Below are 24,283 nucleotides of genomic sequence, written 5' to 3'. Positions count from 1 at the left end.
TTCAGAGAAACTGTTCTTGGCTCGCTTAATCTTGCGTCTGTCTCAGGAAATGGCGCGGCGGTGCACCCATTGTATGTATGTTGGACACGGCTTCAAGATCGGTCGCAGGGCGAAACAGTCATATGGTAGGCGATGTACTTGTAGTGAGGGAGGGGAAAGAGATCAGTCCCAAAGATCTGGGAACGGGTCTTTATTGCATCTGGCAGGAGGAAGGTCAAATCTGCATCAAGCAACTACCTTCGAAAGGAAAATCGTCGAGGGAGAGTAAGTAATCCGTGACGAAGCCTCGGGCGACACGGAGGAATTAGGCGGGCCCAGAAATAGAACCCGTCGACTCAGAGCGAGGTGAATTCCAAACTTCCGAGGAAATGGGATCGTCTTCGATATATTCTGAGGTATACGGACACTGGTTTCCCCCAGACTCGATTACAGAAAAGTGGAGGGTTTTACAGACTGCGATTTTTCCTTTGAAACCCTCCCCCCCCCCTAGTGCGGCCTTTTCATTGGAGTCTGGAGGTGGCCCCGTTCTCAAGATCGGTTCTCCACTCTAGGTCTTCCCACCGCGTTTACTCTCTTCATTCGTTAGCGCTGCTAGAGCTCAGCTGAACCTGACAACCGTTGAAGGACTCGACCTTACATCGGAATGTGGATTGACCCCAACAGGATCTTCGGTTCAAGAGCCTGCATATGTCTCGGTCCTGGCGCCGCCACGCGAGCTTTCATCAAATGGATATATCTAATGGGATGGCTGCATTGGTGTCACCTGAGTCAAGTCCAATAACACTGCAGAGAACGTGATGTGTCGTGGGATTCGTTCATTCGACAACTAATCAAGGCCAGCTAATACTCGCAGTAATCCGAGGTGCAGCGAATGTGCGAGGGGCGGCCTCGCAAGAGTTATTTCGCATTGAGGATTTGCAGCACGAGGATTAAGGGCCAAAGAGGCACCGAGGCTAACTACTGGCGTGTGAGACCAGTCACTTGGCGAAGGGAGGGGCTAATGTCTTTGACGCTTCTTTTTTTTCCTTCCCATGGCCTAAGGACGCTGTCATTGTTTCGCATTGTTTCCTGACGGGGATTCCCTGTTGCGCTGGTCCCCGAAGGCCTGGACGCCGGGCGAGTGGGCGCGGCTAAGGTCAAACTGGTTAGTTAAGGATGCGCTAGAGTGGGCGCCGGCAAACCCGGGACTTTGGATGCGTTGATGGCCTGGGCTCCGCCGGGGGCGCCACTCAAATTGTGGAATTAACTCTCCGTGACATGATTCACATGTGGACTACATGATATTAAGCCGACACGTATTATAATACTCAAGACCCATAGTCGAAAGCTCCATTGATCTTCGTTTCCCACTTATTTTCAGCTGAACCGAGGCTGAATCGCCACGCGTTTCCTTGTCCTGCAATGACATAAGTCGCCGATCGACTGTCATCGAATTACTTAGTTCTAGGTGGCGCGTGAGCTTGACAGCTATGTCGCTTCTGGCGGCTGAGTTGCGGAGCTCTGGTTTACCAGCTTGAGAAACTGCATGAAGGCCTCTGCTGTCCTGCCTGTTTCTGTGCCTTCCTCGCAATCTTTTCTCAATTTCCGTACCTTGCCCAGGCCACGGTTGAACCCCTTCTCCGTGGTCCACTGACCCCGGCTACGGCGAGTAGGGGCTTTCCCTCCTCGGCCAAACGAGCGGCCCCGTGCCGGTTTCGTGTACCACTCGACCCATTCCTCTTCTTTGGTTGCTAAATATGTTTCATATAATTGTTCACGAAATTGGGGGTAGCGACGGAGGAGTTCTTGGATTTCAGTTGATCCGCCAATAGCGGCAATCGAAGACTTCTGGCTTGTGTCTTCGATAACTGCCTCTTGTAATGTTTCGCCATTCGTGGGCTGGTTGGCTACCGGCGCCTCGTTCGGCTCGTTGGCGTTCGCTTTGGGTGCACAGTAGATTTTATGGGACTGAGTGCATGCAAGTGAGCAGCTGCCTCGGAAGAAATTAGCTGGTCTGCAGAGGTCGTCTGTGCTGCGGGGACTCGGTACCTCAGGAGCTGGCATACGGGGCAGCGATATTTGGATGGCTCCGTAGAACAGACCTCGCAGGAGCCCGGCATTTTCCTTGGCAAATCAGCACACAGGAAGTCACATAATCTTCAACTTCGTAACACCAACCCTCGGACGTACGTCTGTCTAGAGGTGAGGCGTCCGCAAGCTGGAACTTCTCAGACATAAAAAAAAAAAAATAACAGCCCTGGGGCGGCTACGGCACCTGACTCAGACGCCCCACCTCGCGGGCCATTCCAGGGCCGGAATAAAGACTCCGATCGCTGGACCTGGGGTTATAAGCTACAATCTATGGCAGTACGGGAACTCTCGTCGGCCTATTTCGAGTTACTAATTTTCATATGGGTGATCCAATATTCCTGCCCAGCTGATTACCCCGCTCCCCCGATCTAGTGCATCCTTATGTCAAAATCGACGGGGAACGGTGAAGAGACTGCAACGTGTTGGCAGAGAAAAGTCGAGAATATGTGCCTCCCAATATCTATCAAGAGCCTGAGGTACAGTGTGCCATAAGTACATCATGTTTGTCCCCTGCATAGCGACATGAAGTCAGGCCCGAATGCATTCTGTGCCTGTACCATGGCCACGTATCTACCGCTTAAGCGAGGCAATGTTTTTGTTGAGAATCCAACCGAGACACGACTTTGCTCGCTTGGTGGCCTCGATAGCCACTGGCAATTCAATTGGAAGCTGCAGTAAAAGTAAGAGCTGCAGAGCATTGGAATGTGTATTTCTATAGTCTACGCCGTTCAAAACATAGCATGACAAATGGCGAATCCTGGGTAAGAGGGTGGTATATTAGCGTCTCTTGTTGGAATATCAGTTCTTATAGGGAAACAACTGAGGGCCGAACGCAATCGGTTGATTTGGTGCTTTCACTTTGTCGAGGGGCAGAAGAGCGGATTTGTTTCTTAGGAATCAACTGAGATTCAATCAACCCTCCCCAACAGAAGAAAAAAGAAGACCAGTTAGAAAGAGGTCGGGATGTAGCGAACTAGCATTCTCGCCGCACAAGTGAAGATGGCAGTATACGCTTGCACAACTGGATCTGTCCATGGACCTTAGTTCTACTGGAACCGAGGATTTTCCATTTGGAAATCAATAGTTTCTGGTGATTTCTCATTATCCTCCGCATCAATCAGTCCGCAGTGCTCGCCCTGGCCATTCACCACTTGCCTACTGCCGGTCCTCGGGTAATCGGAGGCCAAACACATCGCTCCTCATTCGCCACACACATTAGTAATTCCATATCTGCCACGTGACTGGCAAATATTGCGTCACAGCTCCGAGCAGCGGCGATTTGAACTGGAAATAATTATTGATATCATTCAAGACACTTCATACTCTCGAGATTCCTAGTGGTCAAAAGTCATCAGCCATGTCGATTTCCTCAACATCAACAAGCGTCTTGCGACGCGCTGTGTCCAGCGGCAGACTGGCCAGTCCTATCTCCCAAGCCATCCGACCTGCACTGTTCAGCTCATTCAGAACGGTGTCAAGCGCTTCTCGCCTACCCACGCTTACTGCTTCAGAGACCCATCGCCGACCAACAATCAGACCAAATGAGCGATCTCTGGCCCAGGCGAATGCGCTCTCTCCGACTAGCAAGCGCACTATCTTTATCCAGACCGAGAACACACCCAACCCCGATGTGAGTTTCGTCGTACCTGGGCGCAATGTCTTGATTAACTATGGAGGAGATTCTTTCCTCCTACTAGAGAACTGCCGTTGACTAGCTATACTGAACAGGCCTTGAAGTTCATCCCGAACCACCGTGTCCTACCCGAAGATTTCAGCACCCCCTTCCTTGAATATCTTTCTCCTCGATCAACTATCGCGCCACCCCATCCCTCCCCACTGGCCGCGAAATTGTTCGATGTGGAAGGTGTGACATCGATTTTCTACGGCGCCGACTTCATCACCGTGACCAAGGCTGCAGACGCGAATTGGGCGCACATCAAGCCCGAGATCTTCAGCCTGATCACGCAGGCCGTCACCTCAGGCGAGACCATCGTCTCCGTTGTCGAAAACGCTCACGCCGAAGCCGGCCAGGAAGGAGAAGTGGACTCCCTCGCCTACAGCGAAGATGACGACGAAGTGGTAGGTATGATCAAGGAGATCCTCGAGACCCGCATCCGCCCGGCTATCCAGGAGGACGGCGGAGACATCGAGTTCCGCGGTTTCGAGGACGGAATCGTCATGTTGAAACTACGCGGCGCTTGCCGAACTTGCGACTCGAGTACCGTCACGCTGAAGAATGGAATTGAGTCCATGCTTATGCACTACGTGAGTTCCACCCGGGCGGTTCGGTGTGGGAAAGGCACTTTGCTAACGCTATGCAGATCGAGGAGGTTAAGGGGGTTGAGCAGGTTATGGATCAGGAGGAGACTATTTCGATGCATGAGTTTGCTCGTTTTGAAGAGAAGTTGCGCCAGCAAAAGGGTGCTGCAGCGACTGCCTCGAGCCCTATTGATGCTGCGCCTTGAAGAGTCAAAAATTGGGTATATATGGGTTATGAATTTGTACATTAATCTCACATCGTTGCCTAGAAGAATGATACGGGAGGTTTTGGGCTAATACTAGAATCCGTGTCTCAAGTTGCAGGTTGATTTGCGTAATGTCAAAAGGTTGGCATGACGCCCTATACATATGAGCCCTTGAGGAATGCAGGCTCCCGCACTAAAGTAGCCAGGGTGGTCATTGTTTGCTCTACCAAATTCCTTGGCCGTCAACCTCCCCGCCTTGCTATGCATATACCCCTGTTTCCATTGCGCGATTATCATTGTTCTGCATGGCCGCCGTTGGTATCTCGGCAACTGCACCCCAACTGAGCATGACACGACATTGAACGTTGATCTCGTCCGGGGAAGCTCGTCTGCAAACATGCAAGAATTGCGAGGTTTGATGAAGACGCAAGAGCGACCTGATCTATTGCGACCGCCGTGTGAGTTACTCCTCAGCACTGCGGGGAGGAAAAGGTCCAATCTGTCCAATCTGTCCAATCTCGTACTCCGTAATAAGAACAGGCTCGAGAGGACGGAGAGGACGTAGAGGATCTAGAATTCCCCGAAACTCAGCCATAGCCACTCGCATAACTGGCTCTGCGACCGTTCTTGGAAAGGGGGGCAAGCTAATGTACATAACCAGTCTAGTGTGTCATTGCGGGGAATCCCTCCCGTGGTGGGTTTCCGTTGGTTGAAGGTTCTGGCCTGGAGGCCCCGCTAAAGTTCCATGATTTGTGGTCCTCGTACAAAATGCCCCGTTGTACCCCCAACGCCATCAGTTCTGATCGTTTCCAAGTCGCTCGAGCATCTGTAGGCTGATGCGAATCAGATAGCCTACTATTATTTCCTGGGGAAGAGGTGAGGCACCTTCTTACGGCTCCACCTACGTCAATGATTAGGAGGAGCCTATGGGTATAGGCCGTATCGAACCAGCCGTGCAGCAACATAGAATGGATCCCCGGAAGCTCGGAGCACTCGATGATTCGGTCCCATTACGTTCCCCCGCACTTGGAAGTTGTAACACTAGGGACAGGTTGTACTAGACCAGGGTATATTGGCTGTTGGCTTAGATCGAGGTCATCGACAGAGCTTGCCCATTGTTCGTTGGGATCCGACGTCGCGTGGCCCACGAAACAGCGGGGTTAGCCCCTCTGCTGACGGGGTAAAAGTTTGGTCGAGTAAGATTGGGAGAAATCATGCAGGTTGAGCTCTCCCCGCAAAATCGAAAAGGATCGGCTGTGGGCTAACCTTGGGGGAATGTGCCTTAGAGTGGACTCGCCCCGCCACCCACAAGCACTAACCCTTTCCCCGTACTGCAGACTGCCTCGGCCAGCCAACTTTAGTCCTGGAAAGTGGCATCCGAGGGGAGTAATTGGGAGGCGATGAATCTCAACCCCGCCAGTGTGCGACCCGGGCCGTGGGCCGTGCGAGTGTACTTTGGGTGTGGGCTGACAGGCGCTGCAGAGCGGCTTGAATGCTTTCGCTTCATAAACCAGTCACAGTCCCCCAGATGATCGGCGACTTGGGGCTAGTGAAGGGAAGGGGTAGCTTAGAGTGTAAAGGGAGGTTGACCCCATCGTACCACTAGAGTCCGTGGCCCGTGTGCCCCCTGGACGCCAGATCCGTCTGAACCTTTCGACGTTCTTTGTGCAAAGTAGTTTAAAAGTGTTACCCCAGTTCCCCCGTCTCCCCCGCCCTCTTCTTGCCGCCGTTTCTTTCCCCTCTTCATTCTTCTTCCCCCCCCCTTGGTCTCTACCACCACTATCACCATCACCATCTCTTACCTCTTTTCCCCTCCCTGTGCCTCCCGTGTCCCCAACATGCGCAATCCTGAATAGGGACCTGGTTGCTCCACAACGTCATCCCATGGTCACGCTACCCCAGCTCTCTCCAACTTGCCGCATTCGATTCACCCGGGCGATCATTTCAGATCGATCTCCTTTCGCTCTCCTCCCCCGCCCCAACTAGAATCTCGCTGAACTATCCCCCTCCATCACGGGCCCTGGTTTTCAGTGATTCTGGTCTGGGTTTCTTCTCTTCTCCCGATCCAGCTCTCTGCGGGCGCGCTTCTCTGCAATTCTCACGAGACCCACGAGCCCTCCCCTTTTCGCTCCGGCGCCTCTGCTCGAATAGATTTCCTCAGGATTCCTTAGAGTGAGTCGCGCAGGTCCCACCACCTTCCAGCTTCCAAGCGCTCACTCACCCGATCCAATTGTCTCCAGATACGATTACGATAACGGCCACTTTCTGTCCTTCTCCGCTCGTTGATAGTTTTCGATTACAATTTCTTCACAGGCGTCTGGCGGGGGGTTTTTGACCTGGGTCCCTAGACATACTTTAGACCGACCTTCCTAGGTAAGTGCTTCGGCGACTTTCGCCTCTTGGTTTTGCGACCTTGATCCTTTGTGCTCTCATGATTGTCTGGTCGTCACCCTCGATGTACACTCCATGTTATAAGTGAATCTTGCGGCACGCCGACCCGCTAGCAAATCGCAACACTCCTCGAAATCGCGCATTTGCCATTTCATGCGCGCTGATGGAAGACGGGTAATTCCCGCTTGCCTTTGAGCCTCCTTATCATGCCACCCAGCACGTGCCCGCGCAACCATCGCGTGTTTGACTTCCTTGACATCATTCATATCCTGATCTCGGGTTGACTTCTTTTTCTCTTGATACTAACGTCGTCTCTTTTCAGTCATACTTCTTCTCGAGTCAACCTCCATATCGAATCAATATTGGTCCGTCACCCTCAATCGGAAGCGCCCGCGACACGGACTGGAGCTTTGTCGCGTGTGTACAACCCTGCTCGTCAGGTCACCTTTCTTCAACTCAGGAGATCCCGACATTCCCCAAAGAACACAAGGTCAGCCCATTCTCGATTCTTCTTCCTTCTTCTTTTCATTTTCATTTTCATTTTCATTTTTCCCCTCCCGGAAGAGCTACTAGAACATAAAGCTCGTCAAGTCCTTGAGGACAACATTTCTAGCTTTGATGCTGGATTTGTTGTGCCGAAATACTTGGCGTTACTTTATCGTCGAATTTTGCGAACAATCGCGCTAACACTCGAGAAGCACCTTGATATAAAAATCATGGCTGCGTCATCCAATACTTCCAAATATCCCTCCTCGACTCTCTCCAGCACCCCTCCCTCGACCGCATCTGCCAGACTTGAAAAGAGCCACCCTGGAGTGCGCCGGTCTACACCTGACTCGGAGGCCCTCGCCTCATCTGATGACGATGCCGCTGATGCACCAATGACCCAGACTATCACTGCGCCAGCGATCAGACCTGCACGGAGAACCTCATGGCTCAACGAAATTCCACTGTCAGTGCAGAGAAAGCACTCTCTTCCCGGTGGTCCTCTATCCTCTGCTCCATCCAATCCAACAAGCCCCGCTGCGGACCAGGCTCCATGGTCAGCAAACCCAAACTCGGGGATCAGTGGATCATTCAACTGGAACCAAACAGGAAGCTCGTTCCCCTGGGGCACTGGTATTTGGAACTCCGAGTCTCGCAAAGAGCCGCCGTCTCGCCTCTCAGAGATTGTCCCATCTCCGACTATGTCGAACCCCCCTCAGTCTGCGGGCGGATTTGGTGATGAGATGTTGAGCCCGATCACTCGTACCGTTTCAGGCGAGTCGGCTATACCTTTCTCTATCCCTTTACACCCCACTCCAAAGACATACCGTTCCCAGTCGTACTCTGTCGGACAAATGGAGCCGGAGGTCCTCAGTGCGATGGCCAAAACTGCCGCCAGTGCGCAGTACCCGACTAGTCGCGCTCGCCCCCCGGGGCAGGCGTCAGCCGTTCAGCATCGTGGCTCTCGCTCAAGTGTCCTTGGCGAACTAGGGCACGATCCCGCGCTTCTTGGCCGTGTGCGGGAGGATGAAGGGGCCGAAGAAGGCCTGGGCGGCCCAGAAGGAGATATCAACTACTCAGCTAGCCAGGCACGAACCATCGAGCAGCTTGCCCGTGAGAATGCCCTTCTCCGTCAAGCAGCTGCCAGTCAGATGGATGCGAGACTCCGAGACCGAGCATCTTCGTCTGCTTCCGGAGCTGGCGGTCATTCGATTCACCGTATCCGAGGTGGCGTTCCAGAAGAGGAGCTGTCGCCGGACGAGTATGGCGAAATCCGCGATATTCCCGGTTATGCAGGCATGCGGAGCAACACGGGACGCCGATTCTCAGAACATTCGCCCAACCTTGAGCAGCAGCTCTCCTCCCTCCCGCCTTCTCTGGAAAATCGTGCCCTGGACACTGTCCGCAAGGCCCACTGGCAATCTTCGCTGGGCTTTGGAGGAATGGCTGAAATATCTCAAAGCCGCCGTCATTCTTTTGCTGAAATTCCCATGCGGCATGGCTCTGTCAGCTCCATTGATTCACAGAATGCCGCGACACCCCGAGCGGTACCAGGGGATCGCGACGATGGGTATGAAAATATGAACGATTTTCCGAACCCATCCATGCAACGTAAGGCCTCCTACCTATCAAACCTCGTGTGGCAATTATCTGATACTAATTTCTCCCAAGAACCATTTTACGGCCGTGACCAGACACTCCGAGGAGATGGTTCCTCCGGCATTCCGTCGGCGCTCAACCAGTATGCGATGTCTGGCGCTTTCAGTCGCCAGCCGCCCGCCCTGTCGCACGCTCACCAGAATCAGCTTCTGTACATTGTCACATTCAAATGCCACCGTGCCGATGTATTCTACATCCAAGAAGATACGGGCCTCCAGGTGAAGGCTGGCGACCTTGTGATTGTCGAAGCTGACCGAGGCACTGACTTGGGTACCGTTCAACATGCCAACGTCTCCCTCCAGAGAGCACGCGAACTCAAGCAGCAATATGCCGAAGAGCATTACAAGTGGCTCATGATGTTCTCGCGACAGAATCAGCTCGAGGGCTCTGATGTAGCCAGTCCTGGTGCAGGCCTCCCAGCTCGGAGTGCTACTGGTGGAATGGGTCCTCACGGGCATGGTGTCCAGGAACCGCCGACCGACATCAAGCCCAAGCTGATCAAGCGCCTTGCGCAGAACCATGAGATCCTAAATCTGCGTGACAAAGAAGGCAACGAGGCCAAGGCGAAGCGAGTCTGCCACCAGAAGGTAGCTGAACACCGGCTCAATATGGAAATTCTTGACGCCGAATTCCAGATGTACGTTTTTCCACCGCATGTTTCTGTCTATGATCTGAGCTTACTGACACACTGACCTAGGGACTGGAAGAAACTCACTTTCTACTACTTTGCCAATACCTACATCAACTTTAACTCACTGGTGACCGATCTGTTCAAGATCTACAAGACCCGGATCTGGATGTCCGCTATCAATCCTGCCTCGTTTGTTACGCCTCCCTCGGCTGGGCTCCCTGGTCCTGGAATCAGCAACCCGCTGTACAGCCAGGAGGTACAGAACGAGCGTCGCCATCCGCACGAGGGTCGACCTTATGGCGCAACCCGGGATACCGATCCAGGTCGCGAACCCATTTCAAGCCCCGTCGGAATGCTCCGTACAGCGTTCACTGAGTCTTACCAGCCGTTTGCTCAACCTCAACGCCACGTGGAAGTCCAACCCGATCCATTTGCGCCTTACTCGCCGACTAGCTACGGACCTCTGGAGACAGGGTTCTCCGATTATCCTGCCAACTCCAACGGGCCCCCTCGTATGCACCCCGCTCAGGGTGAGTGGGTGACTCGCTTCCAGGGTCTCTCCTTGAACTCCTGATCTCTCCCTCCCTCCCTCGGCGCCACTTTTTCGCTCTGTATAATTCAAAATCTCAGACCTCCTCCCTGCTTGTCTCCGTTTCTCTGCTTTCCTCCAAATACGAAAGAGATCCCTTCTAGACCTTGTTCTTGCTCCTTGCTGCCATGCCTCTCCTGTCCCCTGCCTTCCGAAATTTCCACCCTTATCTCCACGAAAGATTGTTGTCCAGGTCCCCGCATGACTTTTGAGATTCTTCTGAATTCCCTTACGCCCTATGTACTACTTCTGTTTCAAGTTAGAATTTCATACCCGAGACGCGCCTGTCTGCCCACACAGTCGTTACTGTTCCTGTATTTGCTGCGTTCGCCAATTTTGCCTGTTGTGCTGTTATGCTCATAGACCGGGTTTCCTCATGATCAGAATGTCTTTCTTAATCTAAGACTTTTTGCGCTCTGCGCGCGTTCATCTTTACAATTGCTACTTCAGAGTCTTTTTGCGCTGCAAGAATTTAATTCCACTGCCCAAGTATCAATTTGTTATTCATACTAGTGTGTTCCCCCGTGTTAGGACGCTTCTGCTAGTCGACCGCCTAATACAGTTTGAATCCTGAAGTACGCAGACCGACCCGTCATAAGCGGACTGGTCGGGTAATAGCACATCCCAAGTCTCCCTCTTCGACCCTCACGATGGCTTATCCCGGAAAGATGACTTGGAGGGCGAATAGGACTCGGATCTTCAAGTTGTTTCCTTGCGGTGTCACGGCGAGCCCCACCAGCACCGCAAACTTCATCGCTTTCACTGGCTCCCCGGGGGCAAAGGCTTCAAACTAGGTTCCTGTCTCCGTCTTGTTTCTCTCTCCCCTCAGCTCTATATGCTCTTGTCAGGATAGTTAGCAACACTTTGGATTACAAGCATCCTCCGACTCGGCGAAGAAACCCAATGCATCTAAACGATCTTTACCTTTTTTGGGCACTTATCCCTTGGTTCTTTTCTCCAATTCGCGGAACGACCCGCCCTTCCAAATGCCGGAAGTAAGACTGCCAGGCAGTACTCGATGGACCATGGTTGCCTTGATTCCCAATCCTGCGAGATACGGACTCCGGTTACTTTCTGCCGTTTTGGCACTGATACGAGACCTGCAGACTCCGCTTTCTTATCCGTATAAAAGGGCAACTTGTTTCTCTAGGAATCACTGAAGCCCGTATCTACTCTACCTCCCTTGCTGATCGATTCTGCTCCTTGTGTCCTTGATCAAGATGGCCGATAAGACCCTCAAATCCACCTGCCACTGCGGTGCCATCACGCTGATCGTGCCTCGCCTGCCAGCGGAAATCAACGAATGTCAATGTACGATCTGTCGGCGATACGCCGCCGCTTGGGCATACTACAAGGTTGACGAGGTCAAGTTTGACATCCGCGAAGGCGGGAAACTCTCCCAGTATGTTTGGGGCGATAAAGAGAAATCCTTCAATTTCTGTGCCCACTGCGGCTGTGTGTAAGTCTTGATCGAACCCATTTGGCCATGAATGCGGGTGGCTTGGCTGAAACCTCTTGCATTCAGCTGTTATCACTGGCCTTTTGAACAGAAGAACCCCGACGGCAGTGCAGCCGAGTTCGGCGTCAATACAAGGAATATGGATCCGATGCAACTCTTACATGTCAACCGCCGGATTGACAACGCGTGGGTATTCGCGCCCCTCAACAATAAAACCATGGCACATGGGGAGGACCAGGCCCAGTACTGAGCTTGAGACTCCGCCCGTCTACTTTCTTCCATTCTCTGTCTTCCAGGTAGACAGGCGGTCTTGTCATGATGTAGTATCCGATTATTCTATCTGCAATGAGCACCCAGCGCTGGAGCCCAGAGTACTTCTTCGTAGATCCTTTCCAGCTTGAAGTGACAATGTGAGCCATGCACATTCAGCTCTCCTGTCAAGAAATCTGAGAGGAGCGGCACCTACACTTGGTGCAGCTTTCGCTACGTCGAAATCAGTTTTTCTTTTCTTTTTTTTTTCATATTAGTACCCCATCGATTTGAAGAGAGACGCGGCGGCCTCCTAACCTCCAGAGATCTCGTTTGGCTTATTTATTTGTACGGCGAATTGATATTCCCGCATTCCGAGTCAATGACCAAAGAGGGCCCCGTACAATAGATCAATGAGACCTTTCAGCGTGCAATGACCATCAGAAACTCCATTTCATTCTATGCAAACTTATCATGCTTTCCCTTGACTTTCACGTCCAGCATGACCTCATGGAAGTTACCATCCTTCCGAGCCCTCCGCAGCTTTTTCACATCGTCATCGTCAAGCTTGCGCCCAGCCATCTCCTCCAATTCCTTTTTACTGATTTTCTCATACGCCTTCGTCTCCTTGGTTTTCCGAACCCGGGGCTTAAAGCGCGCCTGCATCCGAAGACGCAGAGTCGTGTCGAATGAGATGTCGGTTGCGTCGCCCCGGATCTCCACGCCAGCGGCCGCTTTCGTGCTCTCCTTCACGCACAGAAATAAGCCCGAGTCCCCACCGTGCGTCTGGAGAGAGAACGTGCCCTGGACTTCGGGCGAGGGTACAACGACGAACGACTCGAGATGTGAGACTGCCGACGCGGTTGCGCTTAAGAGGCCGTATTTATCGCAACTAAGATACCTGGTCCCCGCAGATTAGCAAAAAAAGACTAGCCATCCTCGGGCTGGCATTACCCCGCAGGGCCTCAACTTACTTCCCGTGGTGACCCTTGAAACTAACAGAGTCGGTCCCGGCAATCTGCGTCACCACCCAGACCTGTCGCACGTCGTGCGGCTCCGCCGTCCCGGGGTCGTTCTCGATCAGGTTCTCCAGCTCGGAAGCGAACACGACGCCGTTGGCGTCACTGGCAATGCACGTAGGTGTATCGGAGGGGAGGACCAGCACGACTGGACCGGCTAAGTCACTCGGCGCATCGGCGGATACCCAGCTCTGGTCTTCGGGGTTGTCGTTCTCTTCGTCCTCGGGCGCTGCCGTCTTACGGGCCTTGGGGATCTTTTCGCCATCGGCGTCTCTGTTCTTGCGCTTCTTAGGCTTGTCGCCTTTGAAGGTAAGGGGCTTGACCATCTTGGGTGGGAATTGAAGCGTTGTTGGGACTGGGTCGGATGGAGGTCGCGGTGACATTTCAGCGGAGCTTCTTATCGCGCTTATCGCGGTATCTAATCTTATCTTATCACGCCGGACCTACTTGTAACTGCGTAACTATATCGACGGGCTGCAATACTCGTGATTCATGACTGGAAATGCAGGGACCTTGTGTCTTAACCCAAGCCTCCTAAATGGTCTGGTCTGCATTAATCTGTGATTCTCATGCAGGTAGACTGGAATCCGGCTAGTCGCCGGGCCACCATCGCTCATACGAAGTATAACCCCGCATTTCGGCAGCGAACAGCAAGAAACGGACATCCTACTGTGCCTTTCGGCGGGACTCGAACGACCAGAGACTGAGCCCTTTAATTGAGAGAGGTGTAGTCTCTTCTTGTTTCTCTTCTGTACGCTAGTGGGATCCTTGAGCGAGCACTCCCACCGATCCTATCTCATCATGAGTTGGACCAAGTGCCTTGGCAAAGCACGAGCAATATCATCGTCGAGTGTACTGCCAGCCAGAACTTCTGTCAAGGGGTACTCACGGCCTCGATTCCTTTCAATCAACGCCAGACAGGGGCAGGCCCGCGCGTTCTCCAACAGGACCAGGCAAGGCTCCTATCCCAAGTCGGGGCAAGTTCTCATCATCTGCGCCCACGCAAGCAAAAGAGCCAGAAGGGAAACCGGCTGTGTCTGACTACTTCCTTTGCAATATATTGCCAATCGCGCCTCCTACCGAAGGACTCGTGGCTACTATTACCATATCCAACCCGAAGCGACTGAATAGTCTCAATCGGAAAGCTATTGCCGATCTAACCTCGACGCTAAGGTCCCTAGCATCAAACTCAGATCTTCGATGCGTGGTCATCAAAGGTGCTTCCACAGAGACCAAGAGCCCGTCTTTTACTTCTGGAGCCGACATATTCTAAATGGCGAGATTGCAGTCCTATCAGGATGCCATGCAGTTTATTTCCGAGCTGCATGAGGCATGCCAGGCAATGCGTGGGATCCCCGGGGTCACCATTGCCCAGATAGACGGCTTGTGTCTTGGGGGAGGGTTAGAGCTGGCTGCAGCGTGCGATTTCCGATATGCGACTCGTCGATCGACGTTCAGCATGCCGGAAACGAAGTACGGTATTCCCTCTGTCATAGAGGCTAGGTTGCTCGCCAATATTATTGGGTGGCAGAAGACCAAGGAGATGGTCTACTTTGCACAGTCGTATAGTACCGAAGAGGTTGCGCAATGGGGTCTTGTGGACCGGAGCTGCGGGACGCCTGAACAGCTCGAGGAGACTGTTTCTGGAGCTGTTGCGACAATCACTTCATACGGGCCCCGGACTATAAGAGAGCAGAAGAGGCTGGTGGCCATCTGGGAGGAGAGCGATTTGATTACAGGCGTGCGAGCTGGGATCGATTCTTATGCGCGCATGTTCGACGATGGTGGCTCGGAGCCCAAGCATTACATGAAGGCGTTTACCGACCAGAAGAAATGAGTGTCAACTCATTCTTGACGCATAAACTAACTTCAGGCTACCTTAGTTGCCCAATTCCGGGAATCCTGTTCATAGTTGGATCTAGAGAATTCACGTACTCCCCAGGCTAAGGCTGGGGCTATTTTAGTCAGAAAGTCTCACCTCCAAGATCAAGCTGACATGGCGTCCCCCCCAAGCCTGCTACTATTTAAACCACCCCCCAACCCCGGCACAATCTAGATTTCCAATCCACTAACCCGACCAAAGAAAAAGACACTCCACACTCCTAATGGCTTCAATTCTCACAGCAGTGGGCCTTTTCGGCACTCCCGCCGCCCCGCTCCCCAATTACAGCCCCTTCTTCATCGGCTGGCAATTCGTCTACGCCTACGGCCTCCTCTCCTCGCGCACCCTGAAGCAATGGTACGGTCTCGATCATCAGGTCGCTCCGCGCGAAGACTTGGCGAAATATGGCGAGGCTGCTGTGCGCGACGGCAAGATTACGCGCCGACAGCTAGCGATGCTAAAGCGGAATGAGGCTGCCCATGCCAATTCGGTCGAGAATTTCCCGTTCATTGCGACTAGTCTGGCGCTGGCGTCGTTTGCGGGGGTTCCGGCACACGTCATTAATGCGGCTGGGTTGTCGTATACGATTGCACGGTTGGTGTATGGGGCTGTTTATATTCTTATTGATCATCCCACGTGGAGCCAGGTGAGGGGGCTGGTGTGGTGGTGGGGCAATTTGAGTTGTTTAACCTTGTTGTGGTATGCTCAGAAACAGTTCATCGGGCAGGCAAGCTTAGCTGGATCGAGTATGAGGTGATCATTCTACGAACGAAATGCGGGTGTATGTATAGAATGTTGGTAAACGCTCGTACATGAAGGTTGTATTCCTGGCCCCATCTCAATTATGGATTTGCTGGGCTGCGGTCTATGAGCTTGAGGTGGTAATCTGGAAACTAGCAGTAAGAGGCAGGTCCCGGCTGGAGGATCCCACATAGACATGATAAGATCCACTCTGGAGCTCCCATTTCTGAGCTACAACGTCCCAGGTGCTGAGGTCGCGACGGGTCAACGGGAAGGTGACGGGGCTAGATGCGCCCGGCGCAAGCATGACCTTCTCAAATCCACGCAACTGGCGCACAGGACCCCCAGGAATACCAACATAGAGCTGCGCCACTTCCGATCCAGTCACGCTGCCAGTGTTGGTGACAGTAGCAGTAACATTTGCGATGTTATCCCACAGATCGACTGCGCCGCCCTGCTCAATATGTCCACTAGGATAGGTATCCAGCCCGCTCTCGAGACAGGATACCTGAACATCCGAGAAGCCAAAAGTGGTGTAAGAGAGGCCAAAACCAAACTCATATCGTGGAGTGATGTTATGCGCATCAAAGTGTCGATAGTCGATGAAGACGCCCTCGTTGAAGTCTGACTGAGGGAACTCCTGGTAGGGAGCCTCTCCGTAGCTGTGCCAGTAGGCTGGGAAGTCCGTCTCGTTCTTGGCAACTGTGTACGGCAGCTTGCCACTGAAGTTGTCATCGCCGTAAAGCAGCGAGGTAATGGCGCGGCCGGAGTATTGGCCGGGCAGATGGGCGTAGACAATAGCAGTCACATTGGGGTTGTCCACGAAGGACTCCACTAAGCGAACACCGGCGTTGTGGATTATCACGATGGTGTTGGAGCAATTGGACGCAACTTTCGCGACGAGGTTATCGGAGTAGCTGTCGTAGGTTCCGGGTCGGTCCACGCCTTCCGTGGCGAAGGCGTTGATGAAGACAAGACAGGCCTCGGCGGCTCGGTTGCCGCCAAGAGAAGTCAGGTTTTTGGATGTATCCCACTGAACCATGGTGTTATCTTGGTAGGCTCGCTGCTGAAGAGCATCGAGAGGAGCACTCAGATAAGGGCCGGCGTTACCACCAGACCCGCCTCCCACGCTAAGTGTACCATTGAGGGCAACCTGATCAATGGCAGGCGCATCAACAATATGCGGGCTGTTGGGCAGTACATCCAGCTGGAAGAAGGCAGGCTCAAAGCCCAGCTCCCAGGGGTCGCTTGCCACGGCATTATTAGGGATAAATTGCGGTGGTGCAATAGCGTCATATCCGAAGACAGAGATTAACTTAGGGCATTTTAGAGGGAGCGCCCCATCATTCTTGACCAAGACATGGCCTTCTAGCGCCCCCGCCCAGAGAGTAGGCTTGGCTTCGTTCGTGAGTGCACTCACGAACTCATGAGGCCCACTAATATCAAAAGGCATGCCGATTCCCGGCGTCGGCTCCTCGGGAGAGTCCTGGCCTAATTTGTACCAAGCAGCGAGGATTCTGCAGCCTGAAGTCAGTCGTTGCCATATGTCATTCCATTAAGTTGAACATACCGGGTTGCCATGTCATCCAAACGGGAAAGAGGCACACTGCCGTTGTTGATAGCTGTCGTGAAGTGGGGGCCCCAGAAATGTTCCCCGGGTTGGAATAAATTATTGCCAGTAGGCATAGTCATATCGAGACCGGCCAAGGCAGATGCAACGCCAGAATGCTGGCCACCCCAATCGGTGACGACAAAGCCTTGGAAACCAAGTTCGGTCTTCAGGAGGCCGTTGAGGGCTTTGCTATTCTGGCAGGCGTACGAGTTGTTCAGTCGATTATATGAGCACCTTTTTATTCGGCGATTAGCGCAGGCATACGAGCTGCTGGAGTGGGATACATACATAATGTTAGCTGCGCCCGATTTGAGAGTGTCTTGAAAAGGCCACAGGTAAAGCTCGTGTAGGGTCTTATCATCGATATTGCTCGAGATAGATTGAATCGCAATCTCGCCGGCATCGTTGATGGTAGGGTTGCGATAAAGCTCTTGCTCGTACCCGATGAAATGCTGTTCCGGAGGTTAGTCTCACTTACTCGCAATAGCTACTTTAACTTTCCTGACCTTTACGCTGGACATCACACCACGGTCCTGGGTTCCCTCGACGGTGGCCGCACCAATGGCACCAGACAGATAAGGATCAGCCGCACCGCCTATAATTATCAGCTTGAGATCCAATGCTTCTTTAAGAAACGCATCTTACCTTCCCAGTTCCGTCCGTTCGTTGTGAGTCTTCCCAATGGTGCAACGACTGGCCCCAGGGCGACCTGAACGCCCTTGGTCTTGAATTCTCCTGCCATATGCCAGCCCCGTTCGTAGGCGAGGGTCTTATTCCAGCTGCAACACACCGTGAGTCACGATTCTCGCAGATTCAGCTTGAACAGCATGTGCTTACCTAGCGGCTGCGTGAAGACCAGCAGGATAGCTGTTCACGAAGTCTGTAGCCCGAACACCATTGCCAGCATCTTGGAGACATAGTCCCGGGAAACCAACACGAGGAATGGCACCAATATTTCCAGCACAGCCGTTATCAGTTGTTTCGATTCCGTAGGTGAGGTTGTTCTGAATCAGCGTTAGCCGCGGATCTCAATGTCTAATTGATGAGCGCCACATACCTTTTCTTCCAGAGTTAACTGCGCCACTAGTGCCGCAGCCTTCTGGTAGGCCGTAGCCCAGTCACCAGTGCCGGTTATATTTGCTACATCGATTAGCGGCCATTTTAATAGATACACACAGGTCCTCAAGACATACGCGACGGGTACACCGGTGGCGACTGCCCGTAGAAGTAGTCATCCGACGTGATATTCTGCTGGGCATTCCCAAGTCCACAGAGGGACAGGGCGGCGACTGCCAGGCTCTTTTTCCCAGGCACCATTGTTTAGGGGCAGCCAGGCCGAATTCTCTGCGGTCTGGAGACAACACCGAGACTCGGAGAGATCTGCACCCTTATATACCCCTCACCCTGCACCTCGGAGCCATCCGTCCACTGGAGATGGTGCAAGGCAGTGATATCATCCGCAGCAGCATTCTCCATTCTCTGTCGGCTGGGAGCGAAAGATCAGCGGCTTAATTGCCTGACAAGTATGCCACTATTCTCTTTCTATCCTCCAGTCAAGCAAAGGGGCACCCGCCAAAGGCCGCGTCTGTGCACGGATGTGTTTTTTGTGGGGCCCCATGTTTTTCTGCATACTTTCGAAATTAGATTCTGGGTAAACCTCGGGATAACTTAAGCCAGCCGAATGTCCAAGCGGCTCCGGCAGGGGGGGGAAAGCCCGTGGGGATTTGCTGCGGCAGTCTGTTGGCTTTTAAGAAGGTGTATGACTGTAGCCTTGGTGAGTAGGAACCGGACAGTCTCTAAGAGTAGTCTTCCTCAACTGCGTAGATGAAGACAGGCTTTGGTAAGGCCGTCGCATTGGGGCAAGGACCTTTTGGAAACCTGCCTCTGAAGCCAACCGCATCGAGTCACCGGGAAATCTCCGGCAATTTGTCTTTGGTCTGGGGCATCCCTGATTGTGCGGGGATGTTAGGGTGCTGTTCTAGCGTGGGGCTTCGTGCAACCGAAACCTGGGGTTTACAAGAGTACGAGAACGTAGCATGACCAGTGATAGGGGACGTCTAGAGCACAGTGAAGCATACGAGTAGCCGCTCCAAAGAGTTCGTGGATCTTTATCCTTTTCTAGGCACTGTTCCTGGCCATCTGCAATAGCAAAGAGAGCCTTTGCTCGGCTCTCCAAAAGAAAACAGCGCGAACGGGGTTAGCGGGTTGGCGGGTCCACGAGATTCCATCCGCATCATCTGATTCTCCCGTAGTCTCGGACCTGTTACCGATACAGGTCCGGCTTGGGAATCCTGGGCGTTGAGACTAGGCAGTTGGGCCGGCAACTTGATTCTGGCAAGTTAGATTGATTCCCCTTTTTGCCGTGGGTCCGGGACCACCAGCCTTCGAACCTTGGGACGTTCAACCTTGGAATGCTCATCTATGCGGACGCCATGCGAGTCAGCATCCCCACCCCGGAGACCTCGTCATGGACATCGCGCCATGAAGGCTACTCCGAATAGACTACCGGCTCATTGGACGTGAGCGACGAGCTTGACACATCTTAGCAACCCTGCTAGTTCGATTCTACGGGACCATTTCCTTGGAGCGAGATTTCCAATGGAACACTGGTCTGTGCAAGATAGTCATAAGATAGAGCTGGATACGCGACAAGCAAAGAAGAAGGATAAGTAGAATTCAGAATCATAACCAAGACGTCCAGCGTCATGTGCAGGCATGACAATTTAGCCCCCTCCCTACAGGATGGTCATTTCAACCCAAACCCTTCGCTGTTCACTACTGCATCCCAAAGCAGTCGCTGGAACCTCTCCCGAGACGAATAGCGGTACAGGCCTAGGGTGTTGAAGCAAGTCCGGGCAGTCGGGTATCGCGGGCCATCGTCGCCAAGACAGGCAAGCCTGATCGAAAGGCTCGTGGCACCCATCGCAGGGATACGGTCACTGCCCGTGATAAAAGACAGGATTTTCCGTTGGGCGTCGGGCGGGGACGTCTCGAAGAATGACCAGAACCATTGGACCACGGGGACTGACTCTGGTTGTGGGTGGGACCAATTATCGTAAGTTGCTACTGCTCGGAGAGAGTTGACATCAAGTGGCTCGTCGGAGCCTCGGACCAGCTGCTCGATCTCCTCGGGTCTGAAGAGCGATAGCGCATTACCTCCGCAAACGGTGAAGAACCCGCGTTTGAAAGGTTCAAATTGCCTCGCGACTGCAGCGTCGAGGAGATAAGCGACGTAGAGGTCAACAAATTCACGTCGATTCGAATTTGTGACGGGCCGATGTTCACCCCCGGGGGTAAGGGGCACACTGACGACTTCTCCGTAGCGATCGACCTGGGCAACGAAGTCGTAGCAAAATGTCTCGGCGACGTCGCCCTCGTAATCTAGAAGAAGGCGAAGTCCTCGTGCAAGGGCGGGGCGGTATTCGGCAAGGTCATCAAGGGTACACTTAAACTTCATTGGCGGTGCTGCCATGGTTTGAGGAGCGGTAGGTGTCGGGGATGCTGCCAGCAGCTTCTTGAATGCAAATGGTGGTAAATCAACGTCCAGGATGGTCGAGTTATAAATGGCGAGTCCCAGCAGGACCCCCACCAAGAAGAACTGCTCTGAAGACTCGAAACAGTACGGGTTGAAGTAGCAGTATTTCGAGTCCTCATCGTAGATGAACAGTCCTATTTCAACACTTAGATGACAGCAGAGGGCGAATTAACCGTGCGAAAGACTTACCATGCTGAGGGTCAAAGATCTCGCGGACAAGTAGCAGAAACCACTCTTTGCGAAGGCCCCCCGCGTCAATGCCTTCCTCTCCCGTGAATTCAATACGAAGACCCTTCTTGATATCTTCTTGGCCGGAGCCCACCACTTCGCTCACTCCCTTCAGGCTATCATCGACAAGGCAATCCCGCCGAACCTTGAGCACCAGATACTGACTAACAGCGCGACGGTTGAGGATGCTGTTGAAAAATGCCTCGCGAGCCCTCGCCTCCATCTGCCGACGTGCGTCGTGTTCAAGAATATGAATCTTCGCCCAAATGCTCAGGAAAAATGGATACTGACAAAAGGCAAATTTCGAGCTTTTCGACTCCCAGGTCTCAAAATCGCCAATGAGATCTGAATAATCAAGGAGAGTGTTGTAGAATGAACTGATAGGCACCAAGTAGCCATGGCCACGGCCTGGCCGATTTGGCGCAGCAGGGAATCTTGATCTAGCATCGCCAAGGCTTCCATCAGGCTTGCGTGTCAGACTGCACAAGTTCGCTGTAAAGATCAGAGACATGATTCTGGCAGCGGCTCGGATTTGCCAATCCTCTGCATACACCACAGGTGTATCTTTCTTCTTGGCGGTTTGCCGGTTTGGACTGCGTCGATTGATGGCAGCGTGTAATTCAGCAGGCGTGTTGCCGGCGGCGCTGGCAAAGCTAGGGATTAATTCATCCACATCCTTGACCTCGCTACGCTTCCGACTGCCATGTTGGCGGGTCAGTCTATATGTCACGAACCCACCAACCAGATCAACAAGGCGTTCTAGCTGTGCGGGCGAGAAGCGCGACATCCATGACACGAAGTAATGATGGCAATCATTGGGAAGATTCGACATCAACCCGAGGATCCTCTTCAGAGGCCCATAATGATGGCCTGACTCCCCAGAGCGGGCATTAGAGGCAGCTGGCTCTTTCTGTGGAGATTTGCCCTCTCTATTTGGCCGTAGGAAGTCTCTCGGGTGTGATGGGTGACGATGGTCTCGATGAGAAACCGGTGTCCTATTTGAGAACGAACCCGGTGATGATAACATGGGATTTGATATGAGAATGAATAAGAACCTAGTATCTTCTGGCCGTTTCAGGACCTGCCGTGGACGTTTAAGAAGATTCTCTGTCGCTTTCATCAAAGTCCGCTGAAGATGAAGGCGAGAACAGGTGATGTCTTCTTCAATCATGGAGAGGTCGACAGAGTCCCATCTCTTGCTTCGAATCAAATCTGCCTCGGAGTCCACAGCATCCGGCTTTTTGGCTGACCACTTCTCTACCCAAGTGCTTCCGGCATGTAACACAAGTTGGTACCACTGATTCATTTCTCCCCAGTTGATACGAGGGCTTCGAGATGACACTGCCCGGGCTTTGGAAGAGCTACTAGAAGCATGTCGGGAGGAATGAACCCGGCCCTCCTCTTTTGCCCATTCTGTCATCCACCAAGTCGAATTCTCGGCAACGTCTCCGAGAAGCAGAGTCTTTGCATCCGGCTCAAAGAGCGGGGCATGCTGTTCGGCGTCCTGAGCTGCTGGGTTGACTTTCGTTCTTGGGGGGTTCCCGCTACTTGCGGATCTAGCAGACTGCTGATAAACAGGGAATGAAGAATTGAGAGGTCCACAACCTTTGAAAGCAGCAATAATGTGGTCCTCCAATCTTTTGAAGATCGAGGATACGTTCTCGCGCTCCTTGCCAGCTGGGAAGCTGCGTCCATCCGTCCTTTGCGCATGATGGTCTCTTCTTAACCCATTCTCCACATCCGACGTGGCACGGGCCCTTACTGAGTGATCTCTGCTTTCTTTCAAAGGCTTGCGTGGGAACAGAAAATCCGTATTTTCCTTACCGGAGTCAGATCGCTCACGGTCACTGGAATGGGAAAGTGAAGCGCTTCGATTGCGGGGATCTCGAGGAACATTTAGCTGGTGGGAGCCGGGGCCGGCGGAAGCGACGTGTACTTCAGCCTTCGTGTGTGGTCTGGTTGTCCGATGGTCATCCGGTGCCAATCGTGCGCGTGGCTCCTCGAGGAGACTTTCGAAGTATGCAGAAAGACATCCATCAATTAAGTATCGCGCTTGTGATACAGACAATACTGGGCCTACATCCGGTTAGCACGCTGTACTCCATACATTTCGTTCCAATACCCAGGATCGTGATATACCTGGTTGGGAATCGGCTGGCAATGGTGGTGAGTTCTCGGAAGGGACAGGCGGGAGAGGCTTTTCTCGCCCTCTTAGGCGGGAACTGTCCGTGGCATCCCGATCTTTCGATCTTCCCGGTGGCTCTTCCTCCAGATCCGTGACCATCAAGCACGTTGTACACCGAAAGACTTGGGATTCTCGAGGCCACCGTACGGTCGAATTGCAGGTTTGGCATTTGCCCTCTACAGTCTCCTTTCCTGTGCCTCCCTTCCACCCATCCTTCCGCGGGCTTGTTGCTAGAGTATGTGCCGGGTATGTGATATCATCTGAATCGGAATCCGAGTCCCAAGTCGCTTGCTTCGTTACTTTCTTCTTAAACGGCGACGAGAACGGATTGCTGATGGAGCGATTGTGCCCTCGCCGTGGGCTATCCGGTATGCTCGCATTCATTGGGGCCATTTCTGGAGCATTTTGCAGGTTAGGGGGACGTCGCCGCGCGTTCTCGAGAACCGGAGGTGGATACAAGTCCGGGAGGTCTGGAAAGGCAGCAGGCAGCCGATGATTCAAGTTCGAGGGTACCGCTGCATTACGTCCGTTGCGGGACGGCATTAGGGGCGCATTTGGTCGCCTATTCTAGGTACGCTGATCGGGATGTAACAGGTGAAGTAGCAGATTTCCTGAGGTGGAGCCTGAGGGTCTGGTCGTCGTCGTATAGGAAGCAATCATGCAATCGTGGGGGAAGTCAACGATAAGGAATGCTATCGAGTTGGGCCTTGTTATCGAAAATCTTCCTTGTTCTGATCAATACAAGGGCTTCCAGAGCCCACGAAATCAAAGTCCAGCTTGGCGTCGACTGGAATATCCTGGTGGAATGGGAGAGACTTGAGACAAAGAAATGCAGACTGTGTAATCTTCACAGTTGGGCTGGGCTGCTCTTTCCCTGTTTGGTCCCTCTGATCCGTCGTCCCGCCTGGCTGGTTGCCGCCTGGTTTGTCAGGCCGCAGGGTTGCGTGGCCCGACTCTTTCGCCTGCATCCGGCCTTGATCACACCCTGATGGAGTATCGACTCCAAGTGAGGAATGAATCGTAAATCAAGTTCTTCGACGGCCTGCTATGCACTACTCGCCATTGGCTCCCCTCATACCCCA

General features: G+C 53.0%; 10 protein-coding genes across 10 annotated transcripts; 5 read left to right on the top strand and 5 right to left on the bottom strand.

Moving 5' to 3' along the window:
* Positions 1-1,467: 1,467 nt before the first annotated feature.
* Positions 1,468-2,043, bottom strand: N7468_000982 (uncharacterized protein; the record flags this gene model as incomplete). Its single annotated transcript, XM_058470279.1, has 1 exon — positions 1,468-2,043. The coding sequence occupies one exon, from the start codon at positions 2,041-2,043 to the stop codon at positions 1,468-1,470; it is 576 nt and encodes a 191-aa protein (XP_058333420.1).
* Positions 2,044-3,427: 1,384 nt separating this feature from the next.
* On the top strand, positions 3,428-4,535 carry N7468_000981 (NifU family protein; the record flags this gene model as incomplete). The annotated part of the gene is made up of 3 exons (XM_058470278.1): positions 3,428-3,700; positions 3,799-4,335; positions 4,392-4,535. The coding sequence occupies 3 exons, from the start codon at positions 3,428-3,430 to the stop codon at positions 4,533-4,535; spliced, it is 954 nt and encodes a 317-aa protein (XP_058333419.1).
* A 3,107-nt stretch (positions 4,536-7,642) lies between these two features.
* On the top strand, positions 7,643-10,276 carry N7468_000980 (PSP1 family protein; the record flags this gene model as incomplete). The annotated part of the gene is made up of 3 exons (XM_058470277.1): positions 7,643-9,023; positions 9,084-9,708; positions 9,769-10,276. 3 exons carry the CDS (start codon positions 7,643-7,645, stop codon positions 10,274-10,276), a joined length of 2,514 nt encoding a protein of 837 aa, XP_058333418.1.
* A 1,235-nt stretch (positions 10,277-11,511) lies between these two features.
* On the top strand, positions 11,512-12,000 carry N7468_000979 (GFA family protein; the record flags this gene model as incomplete). Its single annotated transcript, XM_058470276.1, has 2 exons — positions 11,512-11,750; positions 11,817-12,000. 2 exons carry the CDS (start codon positions 11,512-11,514, stop codon positions 11,998-12,000), a joined length of 423 nt encoding a protein of 140 aa, XP_058333417.1.
* Positions 12,001-12,458: 458 nt separating this feature from the next.
* N7468_000978 (uncharacterized protein) lies at positions 12,459-13,344 on the bottom strand (the record flags this gene model as incomplete). Its single annotated transcript, XM_058470275.1, has 2 exons — positions 12,459-12,900; positions 12,974-13,344. 2 exons carry the CDS (start codon positions 13,342-13,344, stop codon positions 12,459-12,461), a joined length of 813 nt encoding a protein of 270 aa, XP_058333416.1.
* Positions 13,345-14,291: 947 nt separating this feature from the next.
* N7468_000977 (uncharacterized protein) lies at positions 14,292-14,855 on the top strand (the record flags this gene model as incomplete). The annotated part of the gene is made up of 1 exon (XM_058470274.1): positions 14,292-14,855. One exon carries the CDS (start codon positions 14,292-14,294, stop codon positions 14,853-14,855), a length of 564 nt encoding a protein of 187 aa, XP_058333415.1.
* A 268-nt stretch (positions 14,856-15,123) lies between these two features.
* On the top strand, positions 15,124-15,657 carry N7468_000976 (MAPEG family protein; the record flags this gene model as incomplete). Its single annotated transcript, XM_058470273.1, has 1 exon — positions 15,124-15,657. The coding sequence occupies one exon, from the start codon at positions 15,124-15,126 to the stop codon at positions 15,655-15,657; it is 534 nt and encodes a 177-aa protein (XP_058333414.1).
* A 108-nt stretch (positions 15,658-15,765) lies between these two features.
* N7468_000975 (beta-glucosidase) lies at positions 15,766-18,570 on the bottom strand (the record flags this gene model as incomplete). The annotated part of the gene is made up of 8 exons (XM_058470272.1): positions 15,766-17,158; positions 17,212-17,487; positions 17,542-17,705; positions 17,760-17,848; positions 17,899-18,032; positions 18,091-18,257; positions 18,311-18,393; positions 18,447-18,570. 8 exons carry the CDS (start codon positions 18,568-18,570, stop codon positions 15,766-15,768), a joined length of 2,430 nt encoding a protein of 809 aa, XP_058333413.1.
* A 1,429-nt stretch (positions 18,571-19,999) lies between these two features.
* N7468_000974 (HECT-type E3 ubiquitin-protein ligase) lies at positions 20,000-23,744 on the bottom strand (the record flags this gene model as incomplete). The annotated part of the gene is made up of 3 exons (XM_058470271.1): positions 20,000-20,922; positions 20,978-23,092; positions 23,156-23,744. 3 exons carry the CDS (start codon positions 23,742-23,744, stop codon positions 20,000-20,002), a joined length of 3,627 nt encoding a protein of 1,208 aa, XP_058333412.1.
* A 167-nt stretch (positions 23,745-23,911) lies between these two features.
* N7468_000973 (uncharacterized protein) lies at positions 23,912-24,169 on the bottom strand (the record flags this gene model as incomplete). The annotated part of the gene is made up of 1 exon (XM_058470270.1): positions 23,912-24,169. The coding sequence occupies one exon, from the start codon at positions 24,167-24,169 to the stop codon at positions 23,912-23,914; it is 258 nt and encodes an 85-aa protein (XP_058333411.1).
* Between the last annotated feature and the right edge of the window lie 114 nt (positions 24,170-24,283).

Source organism: Penicillium chermesinum (assembly GCF_028974085.1).
Source record: "Penicillium chermesinum strain IBT 19713 chromosome Unknown utg000002l:1.0-5270490.0:1.0-5274688.0, whole genome shotgun sequence".
Lineage (NCBI taxonomy): Eukaryota > Fungi > Ascomycota > Eurotiomycetes > Eurotiales > Aspergillaceae > Penicillium > Penicillium chermesinum.
Note: the sequence above shows the minus strand (reverse complement) of the source record. Positions and strands in the feature narration are given on the sequence as shown.